The 13380-nt window shown below is 47.7% G+C and overlaps 5 protein-coding genes across 5 annotated transcripts; 4 read left to right on the top strand and 1 right to left on the bottom strand.

Moving 5' to 3' along the window:
• Nucleotides 1–509: 509 nt before the first annotated feature.
• N7479_001546 (uncharacterized protein) lies at nucleotides 510–1229 on the top strand (the record flags this gene model as incomplete). Its single annotated transcript, XM_057249243.1, has 2 exons — nucleotides 510–840; nucleotides 910–1229. The coding sequence occupies 2 exons, from the start codon at nucleotides 510–512 to the stop codon at nucleotides 1227–1229; spliced, it is 651 nt and encodes a 216-aa protein (XP_057113675.1).
• A 1090-nt stretch (nucleotides 1230–2319) lies between these two features.
• On the bottom strand, nucleotides 2320–3699 carry N7479_001545 (uncharacterized protein; the record flags this gene model as incomplete). Its single annotated transcript, XM_057249242.1, has 1 exon — nucleotides 2320–3699. One exon carries the CDS (start codon nucleotides 3697–3699, stop codon nucleotides 2320–2322), a length of 1380 nt encoding a protein of 459 aa, XP_057113674.1.
• A 2709-nt stretch (nucleotides 3700–6408) lies between these two features.
• On the top strand, nucleotides 6409–8024 carry N7479_001544 (uncharacterized protein; the record flags this gene model as incomplete). The annotated part of the gene is made up of 6 exons (XM_057249241.1): nucleotides 6409–6463; nucleotides 6559–6733; nucleotides 6844–6887; nucleotides 6957–7024; nucleotides 7089–7189; nucleotides 7250–8024. The coding sequence occupies 6 exons, from the start codon at nucleotides 6409–6411 to the stop codon at nucleotides 8022–8024; spliced, it is 1218 nt and encodes a 405-aa protein (XP_057113673.1).
• Nucleotides 8025–8800: 776 nt separating this feature from the next.
• Nucleotides 8801–9981, top strand: N7479_001543 (SDR family oxidoreductase; the record flags this gene model as incomplete). The annotated part of the gene is made up of 3 exons (XM_057249240.1): nucleotides 8801–9335; nucleotides 9398–9600; nucleotides 9667–9981. The coding sequence occupies 3 exons, from the start codon at nucleotides 8801–8803 to the stop codon at nucleotides 9979–9981; spliced, it is 1053 nt and encodes a 350-aa protein (XP_057113672.1).
• An 846-nt stretch (nucleotides 9982–10827) lies between these two features.
• N7479_001542 (uncharacterized protein) lies at nucleotides 10828–12777 on the top strand (the record flags this gene model as incomplete). The annotated part of the gene is made up of 4 exons (XM_057249239.1): nucleotides 10828–11068; nucleotides 11141–11297; nucleotides 11373–11621; nucleotides 11697–12777. The coding sequence occupies 4 exons, from the start codon at nucleotides 10828–10830 to the stop codon at nucleotides 12775–12777; spliced, it is 1728 nt and encodes a 575-aa protein (XP_057113671.1).
• Between the last annotated feature and the right edge of the window lie 603 nt (nucleotides 12778–13380).

Here is a 13380-nt window from a genome sequence, read left to right as displayed (position 1 = left end):
GTAGTATAATCTACAACATACGGAGTAAACTACTGTTTTAATCTCAATTATACGGGGAAATCCGAATAATAAGATGATAGGATAATAATAATGTCATAGTTCTTTGTGGATTTCATAGTACGTACAAAGTACAGAGGCTAATAACCAAATTTGCCCCAATATCTTCACCGGATATGGACCGGAGACGCTTCTGGGGAACCCGACTCTCTTATCTCTTGCCGTCGCATCCACGTTTACTTGGACTATTAAGCCCATAATTCCCACTTTTCCTCTCCTCTCATTTTACTCTTTAATTTCTTTCTACTTTTTCTTCTCTATCCTCTCATAGAATGATAAAATTGTCTTTGATCAAAAACCCCCGCTATTCGTGCTTGCACAACCTCCGCGTCCGTTCCCACTCTGGGTGTGGTATGCACTGAGCCATTTTCCCAGGAACCGCCCGCATTGATCTCTGAACTTCTTGAATTTGAATCTTGAATATCTCTGTTCACAATTCTTTTCTATCCAATATGACGTTCCGCGAGAAGGTCAAGCGGGTGTTCCGCTCAAACTCCAACTCCAAATCCAAAAACGATGGAAAGCCCAAAATCGATGGAAAGCCCAAAATCGAATACTACAGACGATCCGAGTGCCCTCCTTCTAAATTCCGCGGTCCATTCGACCGTGACCATCAAAAGAGCCTAGCCGCCTGGTCTTTCGCCGGTGCAACAGTCGAACGATCTCGTTCATTCGAAGTATCCCTGTCACCTCTTGACATTGATGAGGGTTACGGCGGTTACTCCCGACCCTCCAATACGGACGACTCGGTGTCTCCGGATAATGCAGTCGATGTCGATCCAGGTACGCATTGCCCCAGTCCAAATCGAAATAAATGAAAAAATCAATTCTAACTTTCATTTTCTCCAATAGTCTCCTCCAATCAAGAGATACTGGCTGAATCCTCGCCACGCGGTGCTGACTCCGGCGGCTCTCAGTCCTCCACTATCATCAACCCCTCCAGCTATAGTGGCTCAATGATGACCCTTATAAACGAGGGTTCCATCTATGAGATCCCGGAGGATTCCAAGGACTCGAAGTTCTTCCTCAAGGAGTCAGTTCGCTACTCGTCGCCCCTCGTCCGTGCCATCTCGCCCGCTATGTCCCCGTGCGTGATCTCCGCCCGAAAGCACCTGCCTTTCGCCCCCGAGGACCTCACTCGCGCCTTGGCCGCCGTACAGGTCTGCTCTTGATTGATCGATCCTCTTGATTGATCGATCCTCTTGATTGATCGATCCTCTTGATTGATCGATTCCTTCGACAATTTACTTTCGTCACATCCAAGCGATTGTTCCTTTTTTCATTATCCCTTCCATTCCTAAAGGCTCGATGTCTTTTATTTATTTAACCCTTTTTTTTTTTGGGGGCTCCTTTTGGATCCCTTGGGACCACGGTCGGACTTCGGACATCGTCCTCTTGGTACCTTACCGTTTTTGGGTATCAATGTCCACCATCCCTCAACCAGCGTACTGGACACGCTACTTCACACCCATCGCGGAATCTTTCGGTCGGCGATAGTCTTTCTCTCATATTTGTCACGCATTTGCATTGAGCGTATACCCGTTAAGGTTTTTGGCTGTTTGTTTTATTTTTTGGTGTGGTCTTTTGAGTCATTTCTGCTTTGATGGGTTTAACCCCCCTGGCTTCGTGAGCCATTGCTCTCTATCACGATATACACGTCGCGAATTGTCTCTCTTGGAAGGTCTAGAGAAAAGTTAAAAAGTCGCTAGAGATAAACTTCTAAACTTTTGGTCTTTCGTCTTAACTGTATACTCTTCCTAAACCTCCAAACTAAATAAAAGGTACACAAGAACTATATACTCCGTAGATCGCTCTAGATCTCACATCTTGCAGTTGTTCTCGAAGAATCTCTAACCCCGCCTCAGGCCAAGCTTTCTTCCCCCGCGCTAACATCGAACATCGTACTGTTTCGGTAATGGTTCGTGCGACCGGCGAGTTTAGTATTGATGGGTTTTTCGGTATGGTATCCGTCTAAATTCTAAATGGGATGACGCTTGTAACTTTGAGCTTAAATAACTTTGTTGTGAGGCTATTTTGATGTTGTCTTGATAGTATTGCCGTATATAGTTGGAGATGTACAATGTACTATTTGAAGTCTAAGTGTCGTTTATTAGTGTTACACCTAGAATATGAGGACCTGTGAAATCGACGCCAGTTTATACCAAATTACTTTAGAACTGTCCTTATTTTGTATGAAAAGTTATGTCTAAGTTTCACTTATAGAACTTGAATCCAATGGCATACTGAGCATCACACCACGACTCATGTGATAACCCGCTCCTTCAGCTCAATGCCAAATTTATCTTTTAGTTCGTCCCGCAACAGCCTGGCAATTTCCGCACTCGACCAAGGCGCCACCATACCCGTCGCCGGAATGCGCCCCTCCAACACAGCCAGAACCCCAACAGCACAGGGAAGTCCTACAAGTTTCGCCATCGCACTGCGAGCCCTCGGACCAACAGGCTCTCCATATTCAACTAGAGTACTCGATCTCTTTTCCACCGAACCACCCGCATGTTCGATATCAAAGATGTGCTGCAACACAATCATATCTCGTTCTCCAAGCTGGTAGGCCATTCGGGTCTCCAGCACGGCACAGAGCGTGTCAAGAGGTGTACCATATCCACCAACAGGCGTGGGATCAAAGAGACCAATCCACCGTAGACCTGACAATACACGATCGACATCGTCTTTATCCGTGACGAACGCCTCAATTTTCTGTCTAACTGCATTTTCAACCTCCTTCGGTGACAAGGACTCCGAAAGTCCGAGTAGGGAAATAGTCAATTGCACCCAAGTTGTACCCAACCTCTCCAGCACAGCCATTCGCTCTTGCGAGAAGTACCCAATGGCCACCAACGCGCGAATTATCTCAGGGAACCCGGCATATCGCAAGGTGCCCCGAAAGACGGTGTGTGCTTCGGGGATGTTATAAAAATCGCGGAAACCGACTGAGTCTCGGTTGGGGTATCCAACCAGGTTGAACCCCGGGAAAATGCGCTGTGGTGAGGCAGCCGCCATCAGATTCTTTCCGTCCACGGTTGTGACGTCGTTATCGCGGTACCATTGTGCGGAGTTGAGAAGGGCAAGGAAACCTCCTCGAGGACTCCAGGAGAACTTGTAACCCAGCGGGTTGTCGGAGTTCTCTGGTGCAGGGAGAGCACCACAGTAGCTCGTGAAGGCTTTTACTTTTCCGCCCGCTTTGTGAACCTCGTCAATCGTCTTTACGGCGTAAAGGTGGTCGATGCCAGGGTCGAGACCGATCTCGTTGAGGACTGTTATTCCTGCGGCCTTGGCTTGGTCGTCGAGTGCCCAGAGGGCGGGCGAGATGTAGCTCGTTGTCACGACTGGTTTGCTGTATTTGATGGCGGCTGAGACAACGAGGGCGTGGTGGACGTAGGGGATGAGGGAGATGACGATATCTGTTTGGGAGATGGCCGCGCAGAGGTTCTCCGGCTCGTTGACTACATCGAGAGCCATAGCTGTGGTAGACTTGTAGTTTGCGGTGAGGGCCTGGGCGGCACTTAGAGTGCGGCAGGCTACGGTGACCTCGACGCCTGCTTCGGAGAGCGCTTGGACGGCGGGCTCACAGACAAAGCCTGCACCCAGAAGAAGGGCTTTCTTCCCGATTGCAGAAGGCATTGTAATGATATTTTCTTGGGTTTGAATCGTGCTGAGTCACTGTTCCCGTATGGGAGGAACTGGATATGAACAGAATGAGAAGTGCAGACTATTAGCAATGCGAGATGGCTCGACAGAGTGCACACCTAGTGATGATAGGTTATTACAGATGATTGCAGGTGATGAAAGGTCACGACAGATGATGACAGACGATGACTATCTCTATGGGGCACTTGGTCGAGGCTAACATCGCTAGTGTCGTGCCAAGTAGGCCAAGCATCGCTAAGCAGTGGTTTTTAACCCCACCGAAGTTTACAGTCACGCCAATGATGGGATTATGTGTAGAAGGTTCATTGCATTGGCAAATGTGGCCTTTGAGACACTTGAAACGGAGTCCGTAAAGTCAAGGCTATGTTCCAACGTACTTAATCAAAACTGACGGATTTATTATCTGTATTTATACCCTTAGAAACAAAAACCAAAAACCAGCCGTAATAGCAAGTTGTAAAACTGTCAAACACCCGTAGAAAGTAGTCATATTAGGATCTTTTGCAACTTGCGAAATCGCAATGCCCAATGAATAGTTGATGTACAAAGTAGACACCAATATGCTATATATAAGTTTGGGAGAAGGATATGCTCCTAGGAGGACCACTGTATTCTCTTAAATTCACCATAGAATATGTGTAGAGGGCAATAAGCCGAGTGTGCCATTGACTTTAGGCTTCAATGGCAAACTATTTTGCCTTCTTTATGTCTCGTTTGTGGCCATGAATAATAATAACTATGTAAGCGCCCGGTCTTGATTCCGGATGTATTCCAAAGATTCACGCTTCGGCAATTGTACAGGATAACCCGGCTCGACCGAGATCCCAAAGTCAACACTTGGGAGGATCCGAAAGCTAGGTGGAGAAGGTGATGTTGGTTGACCAATCCTTTACAATCAACACTCTATTGTTTCATCCAGAGGACGGGACAGATGGCCTGAGCGGCGTAAGCAGATCTAGAAGGACACATATATTACTATGAACAAGCATTCTTGAAGGATCTTGAAGTCTTATCATAAATGTCCTAAAATCTTACTTAATTGCTGCGGTAATAAAAATCACAATCGACATTTTGCTATATTTGACGATCGACTTCCTGCCCCTCATACCAAATAAGCAAAAGCCCCTCGATTGTATTCGCTAGTTACTATTTGATATGACTATATAATGTTAGAACTGCGTTTCTCATGTCAATTTCTTAATACATATTCTTTATCACTACTTGGGTATGATGCAACGCGAAGATTGCTTAGTATTAGTACACTGCTTAGAAGATGCTGCCTGGAAGACGGCTGCCCATAATTCACGATCTCTGCCATTTCCAAGGCTTACAAGTTAGCTTGATGTGATCTAGCGATATGTAATCTTTCTAGTGTAATATACGTACTATGCTATTTATTTAAATATTCTCACCGTGTTACTATGCAGCATAGGATTATGGACGAGCGAACCTAAGCCTTTTCATCCTGTACTGCTTACCGCTAGCAACTAGCGTGGATAGCGGATATGGTGAATAGGAGCTTCCAGCCGGTATAGTCTAGGGTAGTATAGTAGGTGCTTTTCAACTCAGGTTTATCACCAAACATCAATTGGGCACACTTGTTACCTCCACTGTGGTCCTGGTTCAAGGCATTCTATGAACCGGTTATTTCCAGTTTTCCATATCAGCTACAGTGGACCCCATTCTATTTTGACATCATCGGCGGGAGTACCCGCCGGGGTGTCCCGCAGTCGGTCCCGTAGGTAGTCCGGTAGTCCGTCCCGTCGCCCATACGGAGTACGGAGTGCAAATGCCGTATGTGTACGGAGTACATGGATATCAGACTATCTGTGCGACCGTGCCCAGTGGAGACCCACACAAGATCCATAAACCTACCCCAGAGACAGGCGCCACCTGCACAAGAAAAATTCCGAGAGGTGTACGGAGTACGAAGAGCATGTATTCTCAATCTATACGGAGTAGCTAGTATCTTTTACTATGTAGCCCCTGTATACCAAACATACGTACCAAATGCGGAACGAAATCTGACTAGGTACAGTACTGGTAATCCATGGATGTGTAGAGGGTTTCTTCCCCGGCGGGCCGGACCCCACTACATAGATACTACATAGTCCTCCTCAACGTCGCATAAATCGTCGTCTGCCCGAGCAAGAACTCTACTACAACAATGCGGGCAAGGTAGATGTCGAACAGAGTGGATATTCAACGGGATGCTCTGCAGGAAACAAAGGCTTATCTGATAATTTACAGTCCTAATGCTTGGCATCTATCCAGTCTATGGCAAGTAAGCCACATCACTGATTAGGATTGGGGCGAAGGATTCAGACAAATTGCTTGGATTGCAACGTGAATTGTAACTGGTAGAGAGCCATGAGGGCGGCTGAAAAAAAGGGTTAGAAGCTCATTCAGCCGTAAAATCCCCGCCCTGGTCCCGAAGACTTTTATCTAGGTGATTGCTATTTCGCTGACGCCTCGTTGATTATTTTCTACGCTGACGGCGTGAAGTACACGCACAAATCTCAAATTGTACCCCGCCATCCCCTTTATTTGTGATTTCGGTCAAAGAATACTCGATAGCTAATGTTAAACCAGACATCAACCCAGCTGCAGATCGTTGAGGGCGAAGTACCTTCGTGGTGAAACTCTGAGATGAATGCACCCGAACACGGTGGCAGCATGCCAATGCGGTGGGGAAGAGAGGAAGATGAAATTCTGCGCGCTTGCGTTGAAGAATACAGTGAGCTTCTCTAGTTTGACAGACAGCCCTGATCTTGGAGAAGGAAATTATCAAAGGGCTTCCTTGAATGCAAAGCTTATGTTGGCTGTCGATAGCACAAATAGGCCATTCAACAGACTGGAGCCGCGTCGCCGCGAAGCTACCCTTGCGAACAAACAAGGACTGCCGCAAGCGATGGATCAATCGCGTGTGTGGCAGCCTTAGAAAGGGACCATGGGAAACCGATGAGGACATGACGTTGCGTGAAGCTGTAGCGCAGCATGGTCGAAAGTAAGCACTCCGTCGTGTGCTCATCGACACATTCCCATTCTCCTCCCCGTACCTTCTATCGAGCCCGCAATTTTTTCAAGTAAACTGACTCAGTAATTCGTTTAACGCAGATGGACACTGGTCGCCGGTGAAGTTGGGTCGCGATCTGCTGACCGTAGGTGGATGCTTCTCTCATTGATTAAATTCTCTATGTACCACAGTTCGCTAACAAGGTGGCTTCAAGAATGTGCTAAGCGGTGGCAACACAATTTGGATCCCAGATTGGATCATCAGCGGTGGACTCCTAAAGAGGTATGTATCCCTTCAAGCTATCGCAGCAGAGTGGCAAAAGTTTACCCGCTGAGGCTGTGATCAGGATGAGCTCCTTCTGGAGTCAGTAGAGCGCTACGGTCGAGAATGGAGGAAGATCCAAGAGAAGCACTACAGCACCAGGTCAGCTAATGACTTGAAGAATCGGTTCGTTTCATTTTTCGATCATCAGGAACTCTACTAATTTGCCGCTATAACAAGATTTAGTATTCTCTCGAAAAAGGTCACAAGCAGGCCGCCGTCTAGATCGGAGCTCGGATGTTTATCATCTCCGCCCTCCGTTGGTACGGGTGATCTGGGCCAGGATAGTACGGGCTCGGACACGAATTCAGCCAACACATCCGGTCTGGACCCAGTTGTGTTTCATGCAGAAGGGTGGGGCGGGATCTACAATTCTAATGATCTATTAAGCGACGTGGATCAGGCTATGGGGTCGACTATCAACGTACAACAACCACAGAATCAACAAATGCAACCTCAGAAGCAGGCCGTGCCATTGCAGCCACTGAGCCATTTTGATCCTTTGATGATTGATGATAACACTGACCATCTTCCTGTCACTTCAAGCTTATTCTGGCCTGTAGGCTTGACATCGCCGCAAAGAGCATGTTCAGGACTATCTACTCACGGGAGTTTCTCAAATACCATCCTCACCAGCGGACCTGACGCGATGTCTTACGACCTGTATAATCCCACCCAGACTGACGCTCGCGATGGCAATGGGCTTGACGGGAGTGGCAGGACTAGCAGCCATGTGGCAGATCTGCAGCTTGGATTTGACACAGTTGATCCTGTTCCGGACGGCATGAAAAACGACAATCTGAGTTCGCTTCTGGCGCACAAAGCGGGCCGACTTATCAACTGCAGCCCGGGCGGCAGTGTCTCCATTCAAGCCGAGGGGTGTGACAGGGAGGTTCTAAATTATGTGCTTGACGTGTTGCTCCCCATCCGACATTTGGTCAAAATGGAAATCAACATGTGAATCATGGGTTGCCCATAGGTATCGACTCTCCAAAGCTCAATCGCCAAGAACCTATTATCATGTATAAAGCTGTGTATAGGTGGGATTCACCCACCTACTCTCATGCATTAGCGTATAAAATTTTTTTTGCCGTATTTAATTGGTATTGTTATATCTTGATACTAATAAAACCAAGCACTTTACTCTGCATATATGCATATAAGCATAGATCTATATATATTTACTACTCCGTACTACTAGCATAAATTAACAAATCTATTTGCATACTAGCTGATTTAATGTAGTATTTAGTAGCCGCCCGTGCCGCTTCAATAACTGCCTGGCATCTAGCAGGCATACTGTCAATTAATCCAGAAAACAACTGCTCCGGGACTGCATCCTATACGCCAACGCATGAGAGTGGGTGGGCGAATCTCACGTACCTTTGCACAGAGATTCTAACTTCCGGCCTAAATATGCTCTTCGCAATTGCTAGGTCTATTATCAAACAAAGAGATGGGCTTAGCTCTGGGACCCGAGTATAGTATTTCCACTCTTATCCAGCTTCCGGCCCACCATCCATGCTCTCCCCTCGCATGGCGTCCCCCTCCCACTATGGGCCCCTCTCCTCTCGGATAGTGGGGTTATATGGTAGGCGAGGGGATTTGGGGTCCTCTTTATCTCTCTAGGCAAGCCATTTTGATCACTCACCCGCCTCCAGCTCTCCGCCCTCCAGTTACAGATAAATTCCCCTCGTGGAACCTATTAGCCCACGAGTCCGAGTCTCAACACTAAAAATGACCCGTCGCGTTCTTCTCACCGGGGGTAACGGCTTTATTGGATCCCATATCCTAGCCCAGCTTCTTGACCATGGATGTACAGTCTGCTGCACTGTTAGAACTAAAGAAAAAGGCGACAAGATTTTGAAGGACTTTGCCGGGCAGCAATCTCAGATATCGATTAAAATCGTCCCCGATATCGTCGCATCTGGAGCATACCACACAGCAGTACAGGAGACCCCTGCCTTTGACACCGTCTACCATACCGCATCCCCTTTCACATACACAAATGTGGAGAGCAATCTTGAGTTCCTCGAGCCGGCGATCAAGGGGACCTTGAACCTACTCAAAGCCGTGAAAGACAATGCACCGAACGTACAAAGGGTTATTTGGACTGGTAGCTGTGCCAGTGTGATTGATTACAACAACCTGGTCTCGGATCCCCCAAAGATTTACACGGAAGCGGACTGGAACCCGGTCACATGGGAAGAGGCAGTTCACGGCGATCCGTCGAAAGCGTACAGGGCGAGTAAACTCTTCGCCGAACGGGAAGGTATGTCGACTATTCTCAATTCTGTTGATGGAGACAGTACTAACGAGGTCTTCACTATACAGCATGGAAGTTCATGGAAGAAGAAAAACCGTCTTTTGACCTGGTCACCTTAACTCCGCCGGCGACCTTTGGTCCTTTGCGGCACTCTATAACAAGCATTAGAGAGCTGAACGAATCTAATTCTCGGTTGTGGAAACTTTGCCTAAACTCAACCAAGGATGCGCCTGTGCCGTACATGCCAGTACACACTTATGTCGATGTCCGGGTAAGTCGCCCCAAGTTGCTCAGCGCGAGCGATCGTGCTAATATAACTGAAACTAATTTTCTTTAGGATCTTGCAACCGCCCAACTCAAAGCTATGACTGTCCCAGAAGCTGGTAACCAACGGTTTATAGTCTGTGCCAGGCAATTTGACTTCCAGGATGTTTGCGATATTCTCCGATCGCACTTCGCCGAACTGGGGGAACGCACACCGCTTGGGAAACCCGGGACACGTTCCTTACCAGCTGGAGCATACAGCATCGATAATTCTAAAGTGAAGCAGTTCTTAGGCCTGGAGCCCCGGAGTCTTGAGGACACCATTTTGGATGTTGCGCGTTATATGTTAGATCTTGAACGTAAGGAAAAGCAAGCCCATGCTACCTAGATTGGTGTCATCATCCCACAGTCGCCTAGCCCAAAGAAAACGCCGAAACGGCAGTACGAAAAAAAGACAATTACCTATGTCTCTCATCCTTCTCAGCCCTGCGGAGCTTAGGCCGTAGTGTTTTATATCTTGAACCTGTCTGCAAGGGGCCGTAGCGGCCACGAGCCTCAAAATATTATCAAGACCACGGAAGCTTCAATAGAGCAGTCTCATCTGGAATCACTTCTAAGGTTGGTGTAGAATCTGATGCTTTATACTAGTCTTAGAAACGGTGTTAGTTGTACTATGTGACTGAATAGCTTTCAGTCCTTCCCCGTGGTAATAAGATATGCCTAGGAACAAGTTACCCAAGAGACTGAGATTGTACTACCTAGACCCCGGCTGCTCTATGAAAAATGAAAGACACCAACGTTGCTTATGGACCTCGGGAGTGGCTGGATTTAAGGCGAGTGGGGTTTGCCGCCATCGCTCCACTACTCGGGTCCAATGTGCGGAGTTTACCGTTATCTCCGGCCGTCTTTAACACCGAGGGTACCTATCATTGGGCTATAGCTCTGAGAGCTGCATTCAATGAAATAAGTTATGCAAAGGGTGGACGGACCCGAGTTGGGAAGCTCCACTTTGTCCACTCCTATCGTTAGGTAGGAAGCATATCTTCGTTGCTAGCTGGGTTAACGCCGAAAATGAATGCGTACATGTAGGTATGTTTGTAGCGCTGGATAAGGCTAGCCCTTATTCTAGGACGATCAAGATGCACCAAAGAACGCGGACCTCCTTTTTCTGACTCTCGAATCGCCTCGGGAATCACTCACAACCTCACCTCTTCCTTCACCCGTGTTCAACACAATGTCGGAAACCACCACCACCGACACCGAAATGCAGCATCAAGGGGCCGCGACTGGCTGGACCGACTCCAGAGCAATCTCGCGAGGCTTGAAAGTGCACCAAGATGAAGGCCGGTCACTCGGCAATGCAGTAAACAGGAATCAATCAGGCAAGGCGGTGTCTAATCGCATACAACCGTTGACCCTGGAATCATCGGATCGTCCGCCCCGAGATATACACGGAACAAAATGGGTGTTTGCTCGTAAGTTCTGATATGACTTTCGTGTTCTATAACTCCCGCGTTGGATGTATTCCCTAACAATTCGTGTTTTAGTGACGGCCATATTGTCCAGCGTGTTCTTGTTCGCGCTGGATCAAACGATTGTCGCCGATGTTCAGCCAGACATCATCGCCGAGTTCGAGTCAATAGATAAGTTGCCTTGGCTCTCAGTTTCCTTCCTTCTCGGAACTGCCAGCACCAATCTGCTCTGGTAAGCATTTGCACCGATTCGACCCGGCGCAGCCAAGTTGCCTTGGGCTAACTGTGAGATTATGTACATATGCAGGAGTCGGATCTATAGTCAATTCAATCCCAAATGGATCTATGTGCTCTGCGTAGCCTTGTTCGAGGTCGGTTCGGCTATCTGCGGCGCAGCGCCAAACATGAATGCACTCATTATCGGACGTGCTCTGGGTGGCCTGGGCGGTGGAGGAATGTACTTGGGTGTGATGATGATGCTGTCCCTGTTCACGACACCTGTGGAACGACCAAAGTATATCGGAACTATCGGGGTGGTGTTTGGTTTTGGCACCGTGTGAGTGCTCTTTCACCGAGTGGAGAGCAGACTGAATCTGATTACTGATTACTGACTATGCCATCTTTGCTCTAGCCTTGGACCGGTCATTGGAGGTGCCTTCGCTTCTAACCCCTCCACAACGTGGCGATGGGCGTTTTATATCAACTTGTGCATCGGCGGCGCTTTTGCGCCAGCGTATTTCTTCTTGCTTCCGTCCCGGGACCTGCGACCGGGTGTGAAATTCTGGGACCGGATGAGAGCAGTGGACTGGATCGGAAACACTCTTGTCATCGGAGTGTACGTCTCTGGGCTCATGGCCATTTCCTTCGGTGGCACCACCTTTGAGTGGAACAGCGCCCAAGAGATTGCAATGTTTTGTGTCTCAGGCGTTCTTCTCATCATGCTCTGCGTGCACCAGGTTTTGTCTGACCCGAAGAATCGAATGTTTCCGGTCCATTTCCTGAAGCACTGGGGCCTGTTAATCCAATTCTTGGTCGGGGCCTCTGCGGGGACATCGTCTTTTGTGACCATCTATTTCATCCCGCTCTACTTCCAGTTTGTGCAGCACAGTGGTTCCCTGCTGTCCGGTGTGCGGTTATTGCCATTTATCGGCTCCCTAGCGGCCTTTACTATGTTAAGCGGGAACTTCATGGTCAAATCAGGATACAGTATGCCATGGTATGTCATCGGCTCGGTCCTCGTCATCGCCGCCAACGCCATGCTTTACAAGCTTGATCTCTCGACGTCCAATGGATTCATTTACGGTGGGATGGTTCTCAACGGTATTGGTACGGGAATGTTTCTTAATGCTCCCTTTGCCGTCGCCCAATGGCTGGCTCCACCGCAGGAGACATCGAGTGCTGTTGGATTCATCATGTGTGCTCGAGGCGGAGGCCTTGCCATTGCACTGTCTATTGCAAACAGCATCTTCCTGAACCTAGCCGAAAATGGGATTCGCCATCAGTTTCCAACAATGGACAAGACACAGATTCAGAGTCTTACCTCCGGCGTCGGCAGCAGTCTCTTGGACAGCCTCAGTGAGGGCCAAAAGCAGGAAGTTCTCGCAGCGATTGTGTACGCGATCAGTCGTGTGTTCATCCTGTCCATCGCCTCCGGCTGCTTTTGTCTATGCCTGTCGATCTTCATGGACCGCAGAAAAATCAAGGTTGGCTAGGTAGCTGTCTGATTATTTTAGACTCAGCGGTCGAACATTTCGCTTTCATGACATGAATCTCGGGCTTTTCAAGTTCATATATATCTACCAATCGCATAGAATAGAAAGTTTCCTCATGAACCTCTAGCTACATTAATATAACTCTTTCAAGTTAGCTTGACAATTTCCAAGATTTCAACAAGCATCTTATTTATCATAATGTTGCAAAGTTCCTCGACACTTAAATCCTATGGTCTATATTGTTGTAAGTACTGCGGCGGCCCATAGGTTGGATGAGAGATCATAATTTTAATTTTTAGACTGGCAGAAAGTATATTACTACGTACTGCCTATACTATATGTGAAATCTAATTTAATATGATATTGGTAATTTGTCTAGCCCTGGAGGTACTATTCCTCGCTATAAGATCCCCTTTTTGTTAGAACTTGACATGTGCATACTGCCGCTTCAAGTTCGTCCTAGATATATTATTACAACGGTATATAGAGAAGTCAAGTTCAACTTCAAATTCGAAATGATGATCTGTGTGAATAAGGCAGTTTGATCCAAGGAAAAGAGTCCATTCAACAAGATATAGCTCAGGCTGGAAAGGAAGGAAAGAA

Source organism: Penicillium vulpinum (genome assembly GCF_028829585.1).
Source record: "Penicillium vulpinum strain IBT 29486 chromosome Unknown utg000001l_segment0_segment0, whole genome shotgun sequence".
Lineage (NCBI taxonomy): Eukaryota > Fungi > Ascomycota > Eurotiomycetes > Eurotiales > Aspergillaceae > Penicillium > Penicillium vulpinum.
This window is presented reverse-complemented; position numbering and strand designations above follow the sequence as displayed.